Source organism: Sinohyriopsis cumingii, chromosome 2 (assembly GCF_028554795.1).
Source record: "Sinohyriopsis cumingii isolate HCF-2022 chromosome 2, ASM2855479v2, whole genome shotgun sequence".
In the NCBI taxonomy this organism is placed as follows: domain Eukaryota; kingdom Metazoa; phylum Mollusca; class Bivalvia; order Unionida; family Unionidae; genus Sinohyriopsis; species Sinohyriopsis cumingii.
In genome coordinates, this window is record NC_142962.1 from 25,752,687 (window position 1) to 25,775,000 (window position 22,314).

Sequence of the window (22,314 nt, forward strand, 5' to 3'; positions counted from 1 at the left end):
AGGACTTGTACGTAAGTTATTATGGTAATTGTTTGGATCAGTGACAGAAAATCCTAATTTCAAGCTCTGATGGAAGAGTAATTCTTTAAAATATAACCCACATGTTAAATATTTATTTTATCAACCAATCATGGTATGAAATAGTATACTGTAAAAAAAAAATCATATCAGGCATCTTTAAGTATTTCTGAAACAACAGAATTACTCACTACCAATTAAGCATATTGGACAATGGTCTGAATATATACAATAGAATTACTCACTAGCAAATGGCACACTGGACAATGGTCTGAATATATACAATAGAATTACTCACTAGCAAATGGCACACTGGACAATTGTCTGAATATATAGAGTTACTCGCTAGCAAATGGCACACTGGACAATTGTCTCAATATATACAATAAAATTACTCGCTAGCAAATAGCACAGTGGACAATGGTCTGAATACATTCAATAGAATTACCAGCAAATGGCACACATGACAATAGTCTGAATATTCATTATATACAACAAAATTACTACTAGCAATATGTACATTGGTTAATGGTCACTAAAATCTTTAACCAGGAATATAATGTAAATTTTCCGAGTCGTGGGGCATGCATGTTGTAGGATGACTTGTCTTAGCTTCATACTTATTCTTGAATCTATCAAGATGTTTCGGAAATAATGGCAAATGTATTTTTTTTAACCACAATCTGCTTAAAATCAGATCACACCTGAACAACATGAAGATCTGAAGATGACTGCTTAGGGATATTTTCTAGCAACCTTTGAATTAGCCAGTGGAAAAGAAGTTTTCACAAATCTGAAAGTGAATCAAAATGTTCAGCACACACTGATGCCAAAATGCTCAGTCTCAGTCTCCCCAATGTGAAGATACAAGATTTAATCTGACTGACTGAAAATTAGCAATTATGGTAATAACACAGATCATCAGAACATGACCCTTAAAATTAGCAATTATGGTAACATGACCCTTAATTCAAAGGTCACATGACCCTTAAGCGGATGCCACCAGATCTTCACATAGGCCAGTGAAGATCTAATTTGAAGCAGACTGTTTTAGCACAAACCGCAATGTAAATTGTATATTACTTTGACCTTGACCCCAATGACCCAGAGGTTAAAGGGGTGAGCCAAAATGTTACAGAGTGACAAGTCTTTGCTTCAAAATGAACAGTCTCAAGTAGGCAGGATGAAACTCTTAAAGGGGGTATCGGAGATGTATGCAAATTAAGAACTTTAACCAAAACCATAACAAACCTCTGGCAGAGCCAAACAGGTCGATCTCCAATTCCAGATTAAATCAGAAAATTCTCATGCAGGCAAAGGACTACTTACCAAATGGAAGTGCAACATCCCAGGCTTGGTTGGGTGCCTCCCTACCCCGGATTTTCAAACTGGTATACTCAGTGTTAACCAGATCCACTTCAATATTAGCATCTACTTCCTCCTTGATGTTTCCCAGCGCAACCTAAAAAAATTGACATATTTTAAACAACCACTACCAAATTTGTGTCTTAGTTCAATGATTAGCAAAGTTACAGTTAGCCAACTTTGTCTTAATCCAATGATTAACACAGATACAATTAGCCAACTATATGTCTTAATTCAATGATTAGCAAAGTTACAATTAGCCAACGTTGTCTTAATCCATTGTTAGGAGAATCATGATTAGCCAACTTTGTATCTTAATCCAATAGACTGGCACAGATACAATACTCTTATTTCAAAAGATGCCACACCTTACCAAAGGCAAATACATCAGGGTCAATCTGAAGAAGCACATGGATACTGACAGCTATTCGTTCTGCTTCTCTCTTGTACATAGTTCAGAGATGATTCCACTAAATGCATTAGGTTACCTGGTTGTCTCAATGTATTTTGGCAACCCCAGAATTTTTGGGGGGAAATATCCTGAACTTTCTCCTTCTTAATTTGTATCCATAACATGTCACTTCATGGGAACTGTAATTTTACCCTTTTCCTTACCTTAAGTAAGCTTGATCATATAAAAGAGGATTTAGACATTACATGTGTAAGTATTCATGTTCTCTGATGTCTGAGCATTGTCAGAGAGCTGATTTAGACATTATAAGTATTCATATTCTCTGATGTCTGAGCATTGTCAGAGAGCTGACAAGCAAGCAGACAGCTCATTGCCCCCTGAAAATTCATTTCATTTTTACCTGAAATAAGGTAGGAAACACATTCTGGGGACAGCTTCTGAATGGATCCAAACAAGCATCCAAAAGATTTTCATATAACTGGATGCTTAGGTGAATAAAGACATTGCTTTCTCTGGGTATTTTGCCCCTGCCTGTGCAATTGGGTTAAAATGTAACTTCTATTTTTCCTCTTCTTTGTTTTTGCATACTAGACTCATGATACTGTATCCATGTGCAGCTCTCATCTAGATTTAAGGTCTATAATCCACACACAAACTCAAGTTCCAAAACTAATAATTTCTGGCCTGAGTCTTAAAAAGTATGTTTTCCACTGTACTTTTTAATGCATGTAGAAAATTACATTATTTTGAGATCATTATAGAACTGAATCTATTTTTAAATTAGCTTTTGCTGAACATTTTTTCATGTCAGCTTAGCACCATTTTCATTTTGGGTAAAGTAGACACGATTAAAAGTCATATAGAGAAACCCAAAGTCATGATGATCATCCATTCAGGGAAGTACTGACAAAAATTATAAGACAGTCATCATGGCAGCCATATTGGATGTACAACTGGCACCACTTTCATTCATGGTAAAGTAGACATGATTAGAAGTCATATAGAGAAACCCAATGTCATGATGATCATCCATTCAGGGAAGTACTGACAAAAATTATAAGACAGTCATCATGGCAGCCATATTGGATGTACAACTGGCACCACTTTCATTCAGGGTAAAGTAGACATGATTAGAAGTCATATAGAGAAACCCAATGTCATGATGATCATCCATTCAGGGAAGTACTGACAAAAATTATAAGACAGTCATCATGGCAGCCATATTGGATGTACAACTGGCACCACTTTCATTCAGGGTAAAGTAGACATGATTAGAAGTCATATAGAGAAAACCCAATGTCATGATGATCATCCATGCTGGGGGATGTACAACTGGCACCACTTTCATTTAGGTCTTGTTGAAAATCCCATCATAATGATCATCCATTTCTAGGAAGTAGTGACAGAAAGATTTTAAAGATAGCTAGTGTGGTAACGATAGTGGTTGTACAACTAGCACCAACAAGTTAACATAAGAAGTATATTGCTAAAATAAAAAATGTTGACATAGGCATCAATTTGGAGAGAAGTAGAGTCAACAATATTTGCAAGAGATAACAATATTTGCAAGATATAACAATATTTGCAAGATATGACTTTCCATTATGATAAGCAATAATAAAAAGATGTTAAAGATGGCTGCTGTAGTGGCCGCACAAGATGTCAGATCAGCATCACTTTCATTTAGGACCAACTGCACATTAAAAACACATTCTGGTGAAAACTCCACATCAATATAAGTTTCCATTCAAGTAGATTTGTGATAAGACTTTTTAGATATCTGCCTTGTGGCCTTTGAATGTCATATCGGTACCATTTTGTTCTAGAAACAGCAGGTCATTATAAGAAGTCTTTTAGTAAAAGTCACATGCTGAAACCATCCAATTAGGAAAAGTAAGGTGGCCATTGTGGTTGTCATAGCAGCAGTATTTTCAATTAGGAATAACCAGACAATGTGATTGATTTGTGTGTAAAGTTTCAGGTCAATCCTCTAAATAGTTTAGGAGGAATAGCAATAACAAACTTAAACTTGTGTTAATGGATGGATGGATGGCAGATGACAGACAACACACCTTCCAATATATTCTTTTTGTCTTTGACCAGTTGAGCTAATAATATCTTTAACAGAATTTTTATGAAGCAGCCAAAATTTATATTATATTAGATGAATAAACAGATGCATTTGTTGTCTGCACACCTAGTCTCCAACTATGAGTGAAAATGGGGGATATCCTCCCACCCTAAACTGCCAACGTCCTGACAAGTTTAACAACTCCCCTCATACTGACAATTAAAGTAAGACTGAGGTACAGCAATGCCCCCTCCCCCACCCCACCCCCATCTCAACTATGGTGCAACACTTGTGAAAAAACTGCAATAAAAATTACAGGAGTGATGAAGGACGGGAGATCTGAGACATCAGAGGCTGATGATGTGTTAAAATTCACTGAAAGTAATCCTTTTGCAATTAAATTAAGCAGGGACTTTCAATCTTTTTGTATGAATGGCCATGTTGCAATTTTCTTCAGAAAGATAAGGGATTATAAAGCACAAATCTCAATTTATGAAAGGTTGGCAGGAAAGATAGAAACCTTTGGTGGGCCAGACTCTGGCCCATGGGCAGTATGTTGGATAACCCTGAGCGAGAGAGTGTACCAACTGCTACATGGAACTGGTTACTATATGATCATTAATTTTTTTTATAGTTCTGTGCTGGATATTTGTCAGCTGAAAATATAAAATCTTCCTTAAATTTAATGTCAACTTGATAACAATATGAAAAGATATTCCTTAAATTTTAATGTTAACTTTATATTCTGCCTGCCTGAAAATATACAGAAAGTCAAAAATAAATAAGAATCAAGTTATGGCCAATTCTGCGCCACAAATTGTGCAGACCATCTAACCATTTCAGTCAAGCAAACAAGGTATTTTTAGTTCCAAAACAGCATTCAAAGTATCGGTGTCTAAACTGTCCATAAAGCATAGTGTCCAAACTGTCCATAAAGCACCAAGTGTCCAAACTGTCCATAAAGCATCAAGTGTGTTCAAACTGTACTAAAAGTATCAAGTGTGTTCAAACTGTACTAAAAGTATCAAGTGTGCCCAAACTGTCCATAAAACATCAAGTGTCCAAACTGTCCATAAAGCATCAAGAGTCCAAAGTGTCCATAAAGTATCAAGTGTGTCCAAACTATCCTAAATGCATCATGTCCAAACTGTCCACCTACTTTTTCAAGTTGTATCAGGTGCTACTACTTCTGTATTTTTAGACATTGGTGGATGATTACAGCTGTATCTAATATATTACAATACTGAATTCAGACTCCAGATATCAAAATTATAAACCATACCTGAAGTCCTTTGATATATGTGGTATTTACTAATTATTAATTGCAAACAGTATCAAGCTAATTCTAAGATTACAGTAATTCTACATGTATTCATAATAAAATCAGCCTTTTTAAAAATGTGACTCTGCAATTAAATTTTAAGCTCAATGCAACTCACCTCACACAGCAATGCAAATTTTACTTCTGAGTTGGGATTCGGGTTGTTACAATACATGCTGGACTTCACAAAACTATCAGACAAGTATATACCCTGCAAAAATAAGAAAACTGGTCAGTAAAATTGCTCCAAGCATTCAACTTTTTTTTAACCCCCCAAAATGCTCATTATTTCATATTAACCGTATGCTTATATCAATCAACAAAAATATCTAAAGTCCAAATATGCTTGGGAAATGATTCAGAAGTCTATCTTCTCCGCACACATATACACTCACGCTTCGTTCCATGTGTACCAATTCATGTGTGCCCAAAATATTAACCTAACATATACTTTGTCACAATAATTATGCGTGAAAGTTGAACTGTGCCAATACTTAAAGCAGCTTCTACTGACTCCAACAGAGACTTAACACTGTCACATTCACTTTGACAAAGCAAATCAAAATTAATTATTTAACTAAAACACTTGTATTAGCTAAAGTACTTAATCAGGACACCATACTGCATAGATTAAATGGTACTGCTAATCTAAAATCAGGATAATTGGTGATCTATCCAAAAGTAAATTATAAGCCTACATAAAGTACTGATACTGACAGATAATCTGAGCCAAGCCAAATTGACTACTCACCTCACCAAAGGCATGTCCTGTAATGGGAACCTCAGGTGGTGAAACCAGAAGACCCTTGTATAAAATGCTCATGAAATTTGCTACCCCACTGCCATGCCATAACAGTTTGTGGTTCTCCAGGGCTAGTTTTCGCAGACGTTCTTCTTCTCCAGGGCGTAACAGCTTGAAGATTCCAAGTACTTTGGTTGGTGATACTTTCTGTTTACCTATAAGTAAAGTTAGTGAAAGAAGAAGCCTGTATAATAGACTACATTTATTTTGGTTTGGTGTTTTATGAAATAGCAACACAAGTAGGTTATATAGTGCTGTGGCAATTGGATAAAAGGGCTTTGTTCAAGGATGCACCATTGCAGTTGACTTGGTTTGGTCTGATGGTAGGATTTGAACCCAAACTCTTTTGACTGAAAGACGAGCATTATTTTTACAACGTCCAAGCCCACATGTAAATTCTCTAAGAATAGGATTTCTTTGTCAACTGTGAAAAGGTAATATCAGTTGCTTTCAATCTCATTTTTACATAACAGGCAATGATACAAGACTTGTTCATGGAAATTACTTGAGCTGAGAAGGCAAACCTTTTTAACATTGGAGGTGATAGGGATCATATTGTAGGCAGAACTGAAATGGCAGTGTGGACAAGGACAGTAAAGGGTAAGAAGTTGAGGAGTGGGGCAAGTATGAAAGTATACTGGCAATGGGTTTACTTAATGTAATATGGTTACAGGTATCAACAGTTGAGAACTACTTTAGCTTAGTCATCTTAGATGCAGTGAGGAGGAACCTACTAGAGTTAGGGTTGGGATCAACGAGGAGATCAAATTACTTACTTGGGCAAGGTTGGCATGAATACAGAGGTGAGGGGCTTATTACAGATACGAAGGCATGGTTAGTTGGTTGACTTATGAGCTCTTCTTGTACTTTAGAAAGGCTGATGAGGATAACTCACTGCAGCTGCAGATGAAATTGAGGATGAAACAAGTGACTTACTGTAGATGTATTTGATAAAGATTATTTGGGTGACATAATGGAGTTGTGAATGCAGTTATGGAAGGTTAATTGTAAGATTTATCCAACATGTGGATGTGCTTATGAAAGGTTAGTTGTATGACTCACTTGAGCTGTAAAATGTACTTGAAGATTAGTTGTTTGATTACCATAGATGTGGATGTACTTGTGCAAGGTTAGTTCAGTGACTTAATCTGTAGATGTACTTGTGCAAGGTTAGTTCATTGACTTAATCTGTAGATGTACTTGTGCAAAGTTAGTTCATTGACTTAATCTGTAGATGTACTTGTGCAAGGTTAGTTCAGTGACTTAATCTGTAGATGTACTTGTGCAAAGTTAGTTCACTGACTTAATCTGTGGATGTACTTGTGCAAAGTTAGTTCAGTGACTTAATCTGTGGATGTACTTGTGCAAGGTTAGTTCAGTGACTTAATCTGTGGATGTACTTATGCAAAGTTAGTTCAGTGACTTAATCTGTAGATGTACTTGTGCAAGGTTAGTTCAGTGACTTAATCTGTAGATGTACTTGTGCAAGGTTAGTTCAGTGACTTAATCTGTAGATGTACTTATGCAAAGTTAGTTCATTGACTTAATCTGTAGATGTACTTGTGCAAGGTTAGTTCAGTGACTTAATCTGTAGATGTACTTGTGCAAAGTTAGTTCATTGACTTAATCTGTGGATGTACTTGTGCAAAGTTAGTTCAGTGACTTAATCTGTGGATGTACTTGTGCAAGGTTAGTTCAGTGACTTAATCTGTGGATGTACTTATGCAAAGTTAGTTCAGTGACTTAATCTGTAGATGTACTTGTGCAAGGTTAGTTTAGTGACTTAATCTGTAGATGTACTTGTGCAAGGTTAGTTCAGTGACTTAATCTGTGGATGTACTTGTGCAAAGTTAGTTCAGTGACTTAATCTGTAGATGTACTTGTGCAAAGTTAGTTCATTGACTTAATCTGTGGATGTACTTGTGCAAAGTTAGTTCAGTGACTTAATCTGTGGATGTACTTGTGCAAGGTTAGTTCAGTGACTTAATCTGTGGATGTACTTATGCAAAGTTAGTTCAGTGACTTAATCTGTAGATGTACTTGTGCAAGGTTAGTTCAGTGACTTAATCTGTAGATGTACTTGTGCAAGGTTAGTTCATTGACTTAATCTGTAGATGTACTTGTGCAAAGTTAGTTCAGTGACTTAATCTGTAGATGTACTTGTGCAAGGTTAGTTCAGTGACTTAATCTGTAGATGTACTTATGCAAAGTTAGTTCAGTGACTTAATCTGTGGATGTACTTGTGCAAGGTTAGTTCAGTGACTTAATCTGTAGATGTACTTGTGCAAAGTTAGTTCAGTGACTTAATCTGTAGATGTACTTATGCAAAGTTAGTTCAGTGACTTAATCTGTGGATGTACTTGTGCAAGGTTAGTTCAGTGACTTAATCTGTAGATGTACTTATGCAAAGTTAGTTCAGTGACTTAATCTGTAGATGTACTTATGCAAAGTTAGTTCAGTGACTTAATCTGTAGATGTACTTGTGCAAGGTTAGTTCATTGACTTAATCTGTAGATGTACTTGTGCAAAGTTAGTTCATTGACTTAATCTGTAGATGTACTTGTGCAAGGTTAGTTCATTGACTTAATCTGAAGATGTACTTGTGCAAGGTTAGTTCACTGACTTAGTCTGTAGATGTACTTGTGCAAGGTTAGTTCAGTGACTTAATCTGTAGATGTACTTGTGCAAGGTTAGTTCATTGACTTAATCTGTAGATGTACTTGTGCAAGGTTAGTTCATTGACTTAATCTGTAGATGTACTTGTGCAAGGTTAGTTCAGTGACTTAATCTGTAGATGTGCTTGGGGAAGGTTAGTTCATTGACTTAATCTGTAGATGTACTTATGCAAAGTTAGTTCAGTGACTTAATCTGTGGATGTACTTGTGCAAGGTTAGTTCATTGACTTAATCTGTAGATGTACTTGTGCAAGGTTAGTTCAGTGACTTAATCTGTAGATGTACTTATGCAAAGTTAGTTCAGTGACTTAATCTGTGGATGTACTTGTGCAAGGTTAGTTCAGTGACTTAATCTGTAGATGTACTTGTGCAAAGTTAGTTCAGTGACTTAATCTGTAGATGTACTTATGCAAAGTTAGTTCAGTGACTTAATCTGTGGATGTACTTGTGCAAGGTTAGTTCAGTGACTTAATCTGTAGATGTACTTATGCAAAGTTAGTTCAGTGACTTAATCTGTGGATGTACTTGTGCAAGGTTAGTTCAGTGACTTAATCTGTAGATGTACTTGTGCAAAGTTAGTTCAGTGACTTAATCTGTAGATGTACTTATGCAAAGTTAGTTCAGTGACTTAATCTGTGGATGTACTTGTGCAAGGTTAGTTCAGTGACTTAATCTGTAGATGTACTTGTGCAAAGTTAGTTCAGTGACTTAATCTGTGGATGTACTTGTGCAAGGTTAGTTCAGTGACTTAATCTGTAGATGTACTTGTGCAAGGTTAGTTCATTGACTTAATCTGAAGATGTACTTGTGCAAGGTTAGTTCACTGACTTAGTCTGTAGATGTACTTGTGCAAGGTTAGTTCATTGACTTAATCTGTAGATGTACTTGTGCAAGGTTAGTTCATTGACTTAATCTGTAGATGTACTTGTGCAAAGTTAGTTCATTGACTTAATCTGTGGATGTACTTGTGCAAGGTTAGTTCATTGACTTAATCTGTAGATGTACTTGTGCAAGGTTAGTTCAGTGACTTAATCTGTAGATGTACTTGTGCAAGGTTAGTTCATTGACTTAATCTGTAGATGTACTTGTGCAAAGTTAGTTCATTGACTTAATCTCTGGATGTACTTGTGCAAGGTTAGTTCATTGACTTAATCTGAAGATGTACTTGTGCAAGGTTAGTTCATTGACTTAATCTGAAGATGTACTTGTGCAAGGTTAGTTCACTGACTTAATCTGTAGATGTACTTGTGCAAGGTTAGTTCATTGACTTAATCTGTAGATGTACTTGTGCAAAGTTAGTTCATTGACTTAATCTGTGGATGTACTTGTGCAAGGTTAGTTCATTGACTTAATCTGAAGATGTACTTGTGCAAGGTTAGTTCATTGACTTAATCTGAAGATGTACTTGTGCAAAGTTAGTTCATTGACTTAGTCTGTAGATGTACTTGTGCAAGGTTAGTTCACTGACTTAGTCTGTAGATGTACTTGTGCAAGGTTAGTTCATTGACTTAATCTGTAGATGTACTTGTGCAAGGTTAGTTCATTGACTTAATCTGTAGATGTACTTGTGCAAAGTTAGTTCAGTGACTTAATCTGTAGATGTACTTGTGCAAGGTTAGTTCAGTGACTTAATCTGTAGATGTACTTGTGCAAGGTTAGTTCAGTGACTTAATCTGTAGATGTACTTGTGCAAGGTTAGTTCATTGACTTAATCTGTAGATGTACTTGTGCAAGGTTAGTTCATTGACTTAATCTGTAGATGTACTTGTGCAAAGTTAGTTCATTGACTTAATCTGTGGATGTACTTGTGCAAGGTTAGTTCATTGACTTAATCTGTAGATGTACTTGTGCAAGGTTAGTTCACTGACTTAGTCTGTAGATGTACTTGTGCAAGGTTAGTTCATTGACTTAATCTGTAGATGTACTTGTGCAAGGTTAGTTCATTGACTTAATCTGTAGATGTACTTGTGCAAGGTTAGTTCATTGACTTAATCTGTAGATGTGCTTGGGGAAGGTTAGTTGTATGACTTACCTGAGCTTGTGGATTGTTACATGACTGACACTCAGGATGCACATAAGGAAGGAAACGTAAATGACTACAGTTACTTACTTGAGCTGTGGATGTACTTAAAGTGTGTGTGTGTGTGTGATTTGGATTATTAATGCAGACATGTTGCATGATGTCCCACCCAGTCACATTATCCTGACACCAGGCCAACCAGTCCTAACACTAACCTCTTAATGCTGAGTGCCAAGTGAGGCAGCTGTTAGTACCATTTTTGTAAGTCTTTGGTATGACTCACAATCTCCCGCATCCGAGGTGGATGCTCTAACCACTAGGCCACCGGAGCGGTCAGGATGTACTTAAAGAATAGATGAATAACTAGCTTGAGAAAGGCTAGGAAGGTGGGATGGATGTGCGCCTTATATGAACTATTAATGGCCTGGAAGGTTAAGTGGGTGACTTACTTGAGCTGTTGATACACTGGAGAATGGTAGGGGTGTGGGTGAGCCCTGCATGAGCTGTTCCTGTACTTGAAGGTTTGTTAGGTGGGTGACTTACTTGAGCTATGGATGTACTTGAGGATATACTGAGACTCTATGTCATCCTCCCTGAGTGGCTGAATGCAGCAACCTATGGCACGGTAGATGTAGTCCAGGGGATTCACTTCTGCAGATTCAAATTAAAAAAAATGGATATGATAGTGCATTGTCCGAGTTTGTTTTGATGTGAATCACTCTTTTTTTCCCCAAGCTTGCTTCTGCAAGACAACTGAGATGCAAAAATGAGAAAAGAGTCTAATCAATGATTAAATAACTCACTTCTATGAAGTCTCTGCCTATTGTGCAAAAATGAATTCACACAAAAGTGATCTTGACAACAAAATGCTGGCCACTATGATAAGGCATAAAAGATATAAATCAAAAAAGAACTTTTCTTTTGATGGTATCAAAGTAGACATACTAAAATGAGTTGACAAGAGACTCAAGTTTTCCTTACATTGCTCACATGGGTCTTTTAAAGTGTCTTTACTCTTGTTGGTAATGGATAGCCATATCTGACTGCAGATTGGCATCATTTGTACAAATCTGAGTGCTTAATGCCAGGAAGCTGTGTGCCAAATTGATCAACATTGGTCACATGGTTTTTGAGATGAAGTTTAAAATAGCCATAGCTGACAGATGTCTGACACACAACAGATGAAGTGTCATATAATAAGCACACTGGACCTTAAAGTCAGGTAAGCTAACACACACCAATAATCAATATTGTTGAACCATTTCTTTTTAAAATCATGGTTATTGATATTTGCTTAAGAATCTCTTATCACTGTTTACCCCGATATGCCCACTTTTACTGTGTGAAAGTAAAGGCTCTGAAAAAGGGCTGTTGCATTTAGACATACATGGTACCCATGAAAGACGTTTTTAAAATATATATATATATATGCCAGAGTAAACTAATTACTGAGAGATCATATGAAAATGATACAAAAAAATTCTAAACTGAATCTATGGCTAACTACTCCTAGATGCCATGTATGTTTGACAAGAACAGCCCTAACCATGAGGTGACAGTCCAACCACAATTAAAGTATATTGCATGTATTAGTAATTACCTGGATCAGCCTCTAAAACTTTGACTTGACATGAAATGCATGCAGTCCATGTACTCATCTAATTCCAATATACATTGACATGTAAAATGCAGTTAACCTGCTCAGGGCAAGGTATCATAATCCAATCAGAATCTCCAATGTATACTCTTTAATATGAAAATTTACAAATGAATAAACATTTATTCCTACTTTCAACTGTACTGGTCAGAGGGCTGTACATGGACAAATCTATGTAGTGTTGCGCTAAACAAAAATAGTTAACTTAAATTAGTAAAGCATTAAAAAAGGCAAGTCTTGGTGATCTTTGGTTTTAAAGGTGTAGTTCTAAAAAAGATGTGTCCAATTACCAAGCTAAAGGATTCAACATAAACATCCCCCAATAAAAGATGTTTAAATGTACTTTAAAAAGTTACTTAGGTATGAAGTGAAAGTAACAGGGACCTCTTGTTTGCAGTAAGGATGTAGAACTTATCAACTGCATATCCATACCAAGTTTCATGACATCATGGTTTAATGGGATATGTGTGTATGCATGGATATATTTATGTGAGTGTGTGTGTGCCGTGTATTGATAAGATTAACAATACACAGTCTACAATATGATACATTATTGATAAACATGTGAACTTTTCTTTTCATCTTCGAAGTTCTGTCAATGGTAGGTGGTGCCCTTTTATGTGATTTACTAGTTTATTTTCAGTATACAGATTACAGACAGACATAAACTTTACATCTACTAATATGCCATTTTGGGCCATTAAAGGCCATTTCATTTAATTAGATGCAGGACTTACTCTAGCCACCAGACAGAGGTATTTTGATGAAATAAAAATCTTTACTTCTTAATTTCAAGTTGTTCATTTTTAAGTATGTAGTATAACTTAACCCAAATGTCACTGACAACTAACAGGTAGTAGTCCAATAGGAATATATAGTTCGCAGCACATGGCTTCGCAGAGCTAAATTAAAATTGCATTTTTTTCATTTAAATTGTCTGTATTTTAATTTGGCTTGGTATTCTACCTTTGATACATTTGCTGAAAATGGTGACTGACCAGCATGCTGTCTCTTTCTGTCCATCCAGCAATTACATCAGACACATATTTAACACCATTTTCAGGCACAAAATAACCCACTGGTATATCCATTAACACTTTCTCAGCTCCAATAATCTGATAAGCTGCATAACTAAAAAATATTATCATCATAACTATCATCAGCCTGTATTTGCTGAACAAAATCACCATCTGAAGATGAACCTTGCTGGGAATCAGCCGTTTTCGGGGTATCTCATATTTTAAGCACACATTTGTAAAACTACCTTAATTCAAGGTTCAACTATGACATAATGTTTGTTACAGGGTATAATGCACACATGCCAACACCCACCACCCAAAGAGGTATAAGCATAATTATTGCTATTCTAAGTGGCAAAAAGCCTATTTGGGGCATAAAAGTGTAATCTATACATTACATGCCAGAATTACAGCACGTAAAAAACTATGTAAAAAGATACATCTGTTCTGGCTTTTAACATGGTTCTGCAGCTGGTCAAAATTCTTGTTACAATGGGCAAATTCCATATGAATTAGAACCAGAATACAAAAAAACAAAATATCCTGAAAAATTATTTATATTCAGCAATTACCTTAAGTAGTCTACATTTGCAACTTTAGCTGAATGAGCATGGGCTGAAATTCTGAAATGAGCATGATTATGTACTCAGCGTGCTGGATTACATTACTTTTATTTGTAAAGTGGTTTTGATTTATCCTTTTTTCTGATCTGACATGTTTTGAAGTTCAAAAAGAACCAACTGTTCTAACATTTTCCCTCACATAACATGCACAACTCACACCATAAAGCATTTTGCTAAACATCTGGTGCCATTTTCTTTAGAAGTATATACTGGTCTGCTAACTAACTATATTATCAATATAATGAATCTCTGAGGCAAAGATCAAATTGAAGAAGCCTGTCTGTTTTCTTGGAAATGGGTCTTACATATTTGTTATAAACAGTAAAGAAAGAGAGCAATCTTATACTATTCTTATGCAGCAGTCATCTTTTTAAGAATATTCTTAAATTTATGAGTGGAATTAAACAGATGATAATAAAAATAACAAAAACAACTTTCAATAGCTTTATTTTATTTTTAAAAAATTTATGTACCAAAAACTCCATACACAAGCAAGAGTAAAATGTAATTTGATGAAAAAAGCTTAATGATTATGCCTAAAGTGTAATGGTTGGCATGTATGAATTATGTGTCAATCAAATTTAGTTTAACAACCTTTCTTATCAACCTAAAACTGCTAACGTGCAAATAACCCATGGCAACGTTTTGAGAAGGTCAAATGGTTAATGGATAAATTTATACCATCCAAGGCCATATCTGGAAAGAAGCCAAACAAGCATTTGATAGACAGATCCATTAAAGACCAACACATAAGATGCAACAAATTTGTTTGCAAGAGAAAAAACAGCAGGAATGGAAAGAGATTGGAAATTTTACCAAGAAGCAAAAGCAAGATCCCAATGCTTAGAATGGCAGACCTACAGAAGATATAATGAAAATTTGACAGAAGTTAGAAATCCAAATCAAGAACAACAGCCAAACAATGATAAGAAATTTTTTGAACTACATTAAGTCCTTGCGTAGAGACAACTGTGGTGTGGCACCCCTCAAGGACCATGGGGAAACTACATTCAGAAGCATCCATCAAAGCCAACATAGTAATCATAAATACCAGTCAGTCTTCACACAAGAAGTGACCTACCAAGCCTACATGGTGATTGTTACCTACCAATGCCTGAAATCCAACTGACTGAAGAAAGCATTTACAGCTTATAGCAAAAAATTAACCCACAGAAAGCCACCGGTCCAGACATGATTAAAGCTAAGATCCTTGAGCTATATTTACCAGAAGTGCATCTCCTGATATGTGAAAAACAGCGAATGTTATGGCTATCTTCAAAAAAGGAGAAAGATTCCTAACACTAACCTCTTAATGCTGAGTGCCAAGTGAGGCAGCTACTAGTACAATTTTTATAAGTCTTTGGTATGACTCTGCCGGACACTCTAACCACTAGGCCACCAGAGTGGTCAAATACCATCTAACAAGTTTTATCTAATACATATAACAACACTGAGTTGTATTAAAATGAATTGTATCAAGTACCAACCATCTATCAACATGACTGAGTTGTATCCAGTGTATCTATCAATAGCGACCGTGTTGTATATAATACCATCCATCAACATCAACTGAGTTGTTTTTAACAGTACCTATCACTATATAGTTATATCAAACACCATCTATCAACATAATCTTACCTGTATCTAATACCATCAATACACACTGACTGAACTGTATATGATAGTATCTATCAACATCTAGCACAAACTGAACAACTTTATGTGCAATTTACATAAAATGGACATTTTTCTTACCCTGAATTTTGGCTTGTGTTCCCAGCAGTATCTGGTTGGCTAACTGAATGTCAAGAAGACTGGCTATGATGGACAGCTGTTTTTTCAACAAGCGTGGATCACTGATTGGCTCTATTCTGTCATAAGCATACCCATGTTGGGGAACCAGGTTGTAGTACTCAGTTGACAACATAGCAATCTAGAAATTAAATGAAGAAAAAAAAAAAATTAATTATGTAATTTACGTGGAAAAGGAAAGATTAAATTCTTGTGCTACAGCTTTCCTTTGCTAAAGCACCTTCATCAAATCCAGTTCTAACATTCATTAGTTTCATATAAGCATTGTTAAGTTGGGCATCGACAGTCATCTCTATCTGGTCATAATTGCTGGGGTTTTTTTTTAATCAGCTGTATTTCTGAACATAACAATGGTCACCATCTTGAACATCTCTCCTGGCCAGCAGCCACCTATGTTAATGGCCAAAATTCCTTGGCAATGATGAGTTTGTGTTCAAAAGAATTCGTCTCTCTAAGATGGTCACCTCTTTAACACAGCCAGCATGTTAGTGTAAAATATGTTAAAATTAACCCTCATACGTGGACACAGTGGGAATTACAGATTCTTGACTTGGATTGCACAATCATATAGTAACATGGTAACATGGACCTGTCTGTCATTTTCTGAAACATTATCATTTCTGAACTAAACCCAGTGTCAATATGACCATCCATTAAGGAGGTTGTAGTCATAAGATTTTAAAGATGGCCATTGTGTTGGGCATACTGAATGTAACGTCAGCATCATTTCTCCTTTAGAAATTACTTAACATCATAAAAAGTCTTTGGTGAAACACCCATGTCAATATCAGTCTGTTTTGGCAGAGTAGTGACAGAGTTTTGAATACTGCTGCCATGGTAGCCATATTAGATGTCAGGTTGATACAATTTTCATTTAGGACCAACTAGACAGCATTATGTCTTTTAGTGGATCCATATGTCAATATGATTTTTGATTTAGAAGAAGCAGCAACAAGAAGAAATATCAGATCAGCAAAATTTTCACTGAAAACCAACTAAAAATAACAAGATAACTTTTTGTGTAGATAAAAGTCTGTTCAGGGGAAAAACATTAACAAGATTTTCAAGATGGTCACTGTGGTGGCCATATTAGGTGTCCAATTGGCACTATTTTCATTGAAGACCAACAAAAAAAAAAGATGAATGTGTATGCTAAGATTTATGGCAAACCTTAAAGATTTAGGATGAGTAGCAATGATATGTCTAACAGATGTTCATTCCATAAGCTCTCTGGTCTGTGACAAGTAGAGCTGACTAGATTAGGAATGAAAAGTCTGTATGAAAAGTGCTCTTAAAACTCACTTATTTCGACTGCAAGAACAAACTTAAAGACCTAGTAATGTTTCCTACCTTAAATATTTCAGCATGTTTTTTTTTGTTTTCTAATTTCATGGTGTTTGTTTCTTGTAATCTTATCATTATATGTTTTTTTATGTTATAGGTGTTGTTTAATGTTGTAATGCGCTTAGAGCTTCTAAAGATTATAGTCTGACTCTACATCCCCGTTTGTTTGTACCCCCTTACCGATTTAAAAAAACGAGAAAGTTTAATGTGATAAAAAGTGCACAGAACTAAGTCAAAAGAATCATTGATTTATAATTTCTAACCTGACTGTGACCAGAATGGCACTAATGCTGGCATCCCCTGCACCATTTCATGCTTAACAGACTTTCCATACTAACACAGTGCCATATTGCGTACACTATAGGCTAGTTTATTTCCATCAGACAACATAATGATGTATTTCATCCTGTTCTGCAAATGCTGAATAATTGAGTAAATTACATAATGTTGAGAATTTGGAATTATATCCCTCTGCATACATGAACATAGAAATTAAACCGCTTGTTAAATCCACATGAAAAGCGTAGTTGTCATTTTCCTTTGCTTGATTCGACATTGTAAATATCGGAAGCAGTGACTTATGTATGTACATCTGTAGTTGTGATACACCCCTTTGCTGAAAATGGACTTGTCCAGAAACTGGAAATGGATCCGAGCATGTCCGTTTATTGCACTGAAAACTTCTGTTAAGCATAAGACGCGCATAAGATGACGGTGTTAGGGCCACTCTACTCAAGAGTCAGGTTAGAAACTATAAATCAATGAATGAATTGACTAAGTTTCTTGCACTTTTTATCACATTAAAGGTTTCCATTATTTAAATCGGTAGGGGGGTACAAACAAACGGGTTTGTATTATCAGACTTTAGGTGCTATACAAAGTCCTCATTATTATTATTATTATTTATGAAATCCATCTGCCAGTTTCACAGATTAACTACGACCCCATTCAACACAGACATACAATTCAATGAAAATAACACATTAATTTCCTTAAAGATATAATTATTTATTAACCATTTTATAAGCATAAAATCCTTTGGTTTTGTGAGTTTATTGTAATTTTTCAGCACATTACAGGCTACACAGGGCATCCAGTATGTTTTGTGGAAAATGTTGTTCTTATAGGGTTTAATGTCTTTTTTCATCAAGAGATAGGCTACACATGACAGTCAGTATAACTCGTGGAGGAAGAATCCAGGAATACAACAAAAAGAACCACCACCTATGGGAAGCTATTGGCCAACTTTCTCAAACCCATGCAGACAGAGGTGAGATGGCAGTGATCTGTAAGGTGAGCACTTTAAATCACTTGGCTACTCTGGTCCTCTTCTGTGGAGGAAGAACCTGTGAAGACCCCAACAAGAACCACAAACTTGCATAGAGCTACAGGCAAGCTTACTAAAATACCTATGTTGGTCAAGCCAAGACTTGAATCCAAGTGGACAAATCTGAGTGATCTGTAAAGATAAGCACCTTAGACACACCTGATTAGTGCAATAATTAAGGTAAATCACTGCTGCCTAGTTTATGTAGCAGACTGCCACAGAATGCAAAGTGCTTGAATAAAGATGGGCATGTCTTGTCGGAGGTGGGGGTGGAGGGCCAGGGGTTTGTGCACAGAAAATGTATGAGGGAGAACTCCGTTTATACATTCTAACACAGAATTACTGGTAAATGCAAGGAAGCATTCTGTATCAGAGCAGAATATAAATTTAATGATATGATCTGATAAGAGACACATGAGTGAAGAAATTAATTCTTAATTTAAGACTTATGAGTCAGAATTTGAGACGGAAGCCATCACAAACATGCGCTCATCTGCACTTTAGCTATTTCAACTTTTAACCCACATCCCCAGCTTCATGACACCATTTTTATTTAAGAACAAATCAGATATCAGTGTAAATAAATTCACACATGCTTGTATGACTCAGAACTTGAGACGGAAGCCATCACAAATATCCACTCATTTGCACTTTAGCTATTTCAACTTTTAACCCAGCTCCCCAGCTCCATGACACCATTTTCATTTAAGAACAAATCAGATATCAGCGTAAATAAATTCACACCCGCTTGTATTCTTGTAAACCATGGTGCATCCAGTGAGGTTAATTTAGCTACTACCAAATGACAAAATATCAAAGTCTCTACTTACCCCTTCACATATTTTATGGTAGTCTTCTACATTTGTTGTTGTAAAATTCCGTTTCTGTGTAACTTTAGTTTGTATCAATTCTCTGAAAAGGAAGAGTGCACATCACTTTAAAAAAGTGGCCGATGATAATTCACTTGTTTAAAAAGGAGTGTAATTAATCTGACTTATTTTGAAGTCACCTGGATGGTATGAATTCAAACAATATTTACTTGTCTTAGTGGGAATGTTGACATGTGCATAAAACTGCAGTGAAATCAATTACTCATTTTTCAAGGCACATAATTAAACTAGAAATTTACCTGTTCAACAAGCATGCTCTAACAGTATGATACAACAAAACAAAATCCTATTTGACCCATATCTTTCTAATGTAAAACCTTAAACAAAATAGGGTCCTAAAGTCCTTCAAATGTTACTGAGTAGAAAATGAGATTTGAAATGAACATGACGAGACTAGACTGACATAGATAAGACTATAAAGATATGGCAGGGCAGAACAATAGGAAAATAAAGCTGTATATAGTATAGCATAAAATGAAACACGAAAGGAAGTATTGCTGGAGAGTGTGTGTGTGTATGAGATTTGGATTTTTGGCGTAGCTCTAGCAATTTTTCAGTCACAGCACTACGATGTCTGCAGTGTGGCAGTTTATAGTGATGTCTAGCACTGGGGAATCATGCCGCAGACATGTGGCATGATGTCCCACCCAGTCACATTATCCTGACACCAGGGCGACCAGTTCTAACATGAACTGCTTAATGCTGAGTGCCTAGCGAGGCAGCTGTTAGTACCATTTTGTAAGTCTTTGGTATGACTTGGCCGGGTTTTGAACCCACGACCGCCTGCTTCCAAGAAAATCTAACCACTGGGCAACCAGAGCGGTTACTTGAGTGTAAGTCATGAACATTGTAAATTCATTTTTATTCATTGGGAACCAGTCATTGTTGATTCTCCCTTCAACCACAGATTCCTACATCTTAATACCAACCTGTGTGACTTTACAAGTGTTTTAAAAATGACTTTAATACAAACCCTAACCTAGAGAATCTGAGAACACTTGAAAGATAAGCACCAATCACTTAACCACGAAATATAGATCAGTGATCAAGCCTATGCTAATAGCTTCAGTACTCTGCATGATGCAATTACATACTGTGTTATGTGCATACACAGAAAATACCACAAAAGAAAATGAGCTAAATGTTATGCTTAATAAAAATGGACTATCAAATATAAGAGCTCAGTATATATTAGGCGATTTAGCTATTACCCAAAAACCAAGCCATCCACAAAGTCTGGTAAAGGAACTTACTCAAAAATCAAAGCTTTTATACAAAACACATCTTTCTTTCAGCTACAATGACCCTGAATTTGAGCTTTCAACTGTACAATCAAAAGACCTCTTCCAAAACAAAAGTACATGACACATAATAATTTTGGTCAAGATATGTGGCCTAGAGCTTACGTTATGATGCAACAAGAATACTATAAAATAGCACCTCAAATACCTGACCTATGTAAAGTAATCTGCAATTAGATAACATAGTTTTGTAGGCAGAAATAGCTTTTCTTCTGTCAGTCACAGTCAATTTGACCACAGACTTTTCAACCAAGAATTAATAGATCTCTTTCTTACCCCAAGTGTAAGCCATCAACAAGCTCTGGTTCAGGCGTGTGACAAAGAACTAATGTCACTGTGCAGAAACCACATTTCTTCCTTCAAGATCTAACCCTGACTTTTCACCTTTCTGACTCGAAAACAATAGGCATTTTCCTTACTCCAAGCGCAAGCCTTCCACAAAATTTTTCCAGGTATACAATGAAAAAGTAGAACTATTGTACAGAATCCAAATTTATTATCTTAGTCACAGTGACTTTGATCTTTGACCCCTCCCCCAAATCAATAGCATACATTTCAACCTCCTGAGAGGCATAAGCATAATTATTGCTATTATAAGTGGCAAGAAAGCGTAATTTGGGCATTAAAAGTGGAATCAATATATTACATGCCAGAATTACAATTTACAGCTAGTATGAATAAGCTACATTGTTACAACTAACCTGGTTCTGCAGCTGGTCAAAATTGTTTTAAAAAGGGCAAAATCCATATGGATTAGAATCAGAATACAAACACAAAATATACTGAAAAACTATTTATATTCAGCACTCACTTTAATTAGTCAACATGTATTACTTATGCTGAATGATCATGATCTCAAATACTGTAATGTACTGTAATGATCACAGACAGGTGCTCAGAGTGCTGTAAAACATTATTCTCATTTTCTTTTAAAGTTTGTAAAGCAGTGTTGATTCATCGTTTTGAAGTTTGAACTGATCCATCTGCTCCAACATTTTCCATCAGATAACATCTACAACTCACACCATAAAGCATTTCACTTAACATCTGGAGCCATTTTCTTTAAAAGTACAGACTGGTTCACTAACTAGCTCATCAATGAAATGAACTGTGAAGCAAAGTTCACATATGAAAAAACCTGTCTGTTCTCTTAGAAATGGGTCATATACAGTTGCTATAAATAGCACATAAGAAAAGTACTCTTACATTATCCTTATGAAGCAGTCACCTTTTAAACAATATTCTAAAATTTATACGAGTAGAATCAAAGAGATGATAATAAAAATGACTAAACATTTTATTGCTTTATTTATTTTTAACTGTACAAAAAAGTGTACTCCGTATACAATCTAGTGTAAGACATAATTTGGTGAAAATAAATGTAATGATTATGCCAAAAGCGTACACTTCCTACAATAAATGCAAGCCATTTACAAAATTTGAAACTTTTTATGATGGAGAAGAATTATTGTAAGTACAAGAACTTGGCAACAGACAGAAATATGGATGGGCATCATAACATAATAATAATGCTCCATCTAACAGCAGGCAGGGGCAACAAGTGTTCTAAAGTGCTCTCCGTTACGGATCGCTGCCATCTCACCTCTGTTTGCATTAGTTCGAGTCTCAGACTTGGCCAATGTGGGTATGTGAGAAA

The 22,314-nt window shown here is 35.9% G+C and overlaps 1 protein-coding gene across 3 annotated transcripts in view; it reads right to left on the reverse strand.

Annotated features, from left to right (window-relative positions):
* LOC149804499 (poly [ADP-ribose] polymerase tankyrase-like) overlaps positions 1–22,314 on the reverse strand; it is a 201,083-nt gene that overhangs the window by 13,875 nt on the left and 164,894 nt on the right. For all 3 annotated transcript variants that reach the window (XR_016416027.1, XM_089940712.1, XM_089940711.1), the window contains 6 exons: positions 19,297–19,378; positions 15,739–15,916; positions 11,228–11,335; positions 5,939–6,144; positions 5,306–5,398; positions 1,348–1,480 (listed from right to left, as the gene is read on the reverse strand). Coding sequence is in view for 2 of the 3 variants with exons in the window: in XM_089940712.1 (XP_089796838.1) it covers positions 1,348–1,480; positions 5,306–5,398; positions 5,939–6,144; positions 11,228–11,335; positions 15,739–15,916; positions 19,297–19,378 (800 nt within the window). In the remaining variant the exon portion in view is untranslated. The remainder of the gene's footprint in view (positions 1–1,347; positions 1,481–5,305; positions 5,399–5,938; positions 6,145–11,227; positions 11,336–15,738; positions 15,917–19,296; positions 19,379–22,314) is intronic.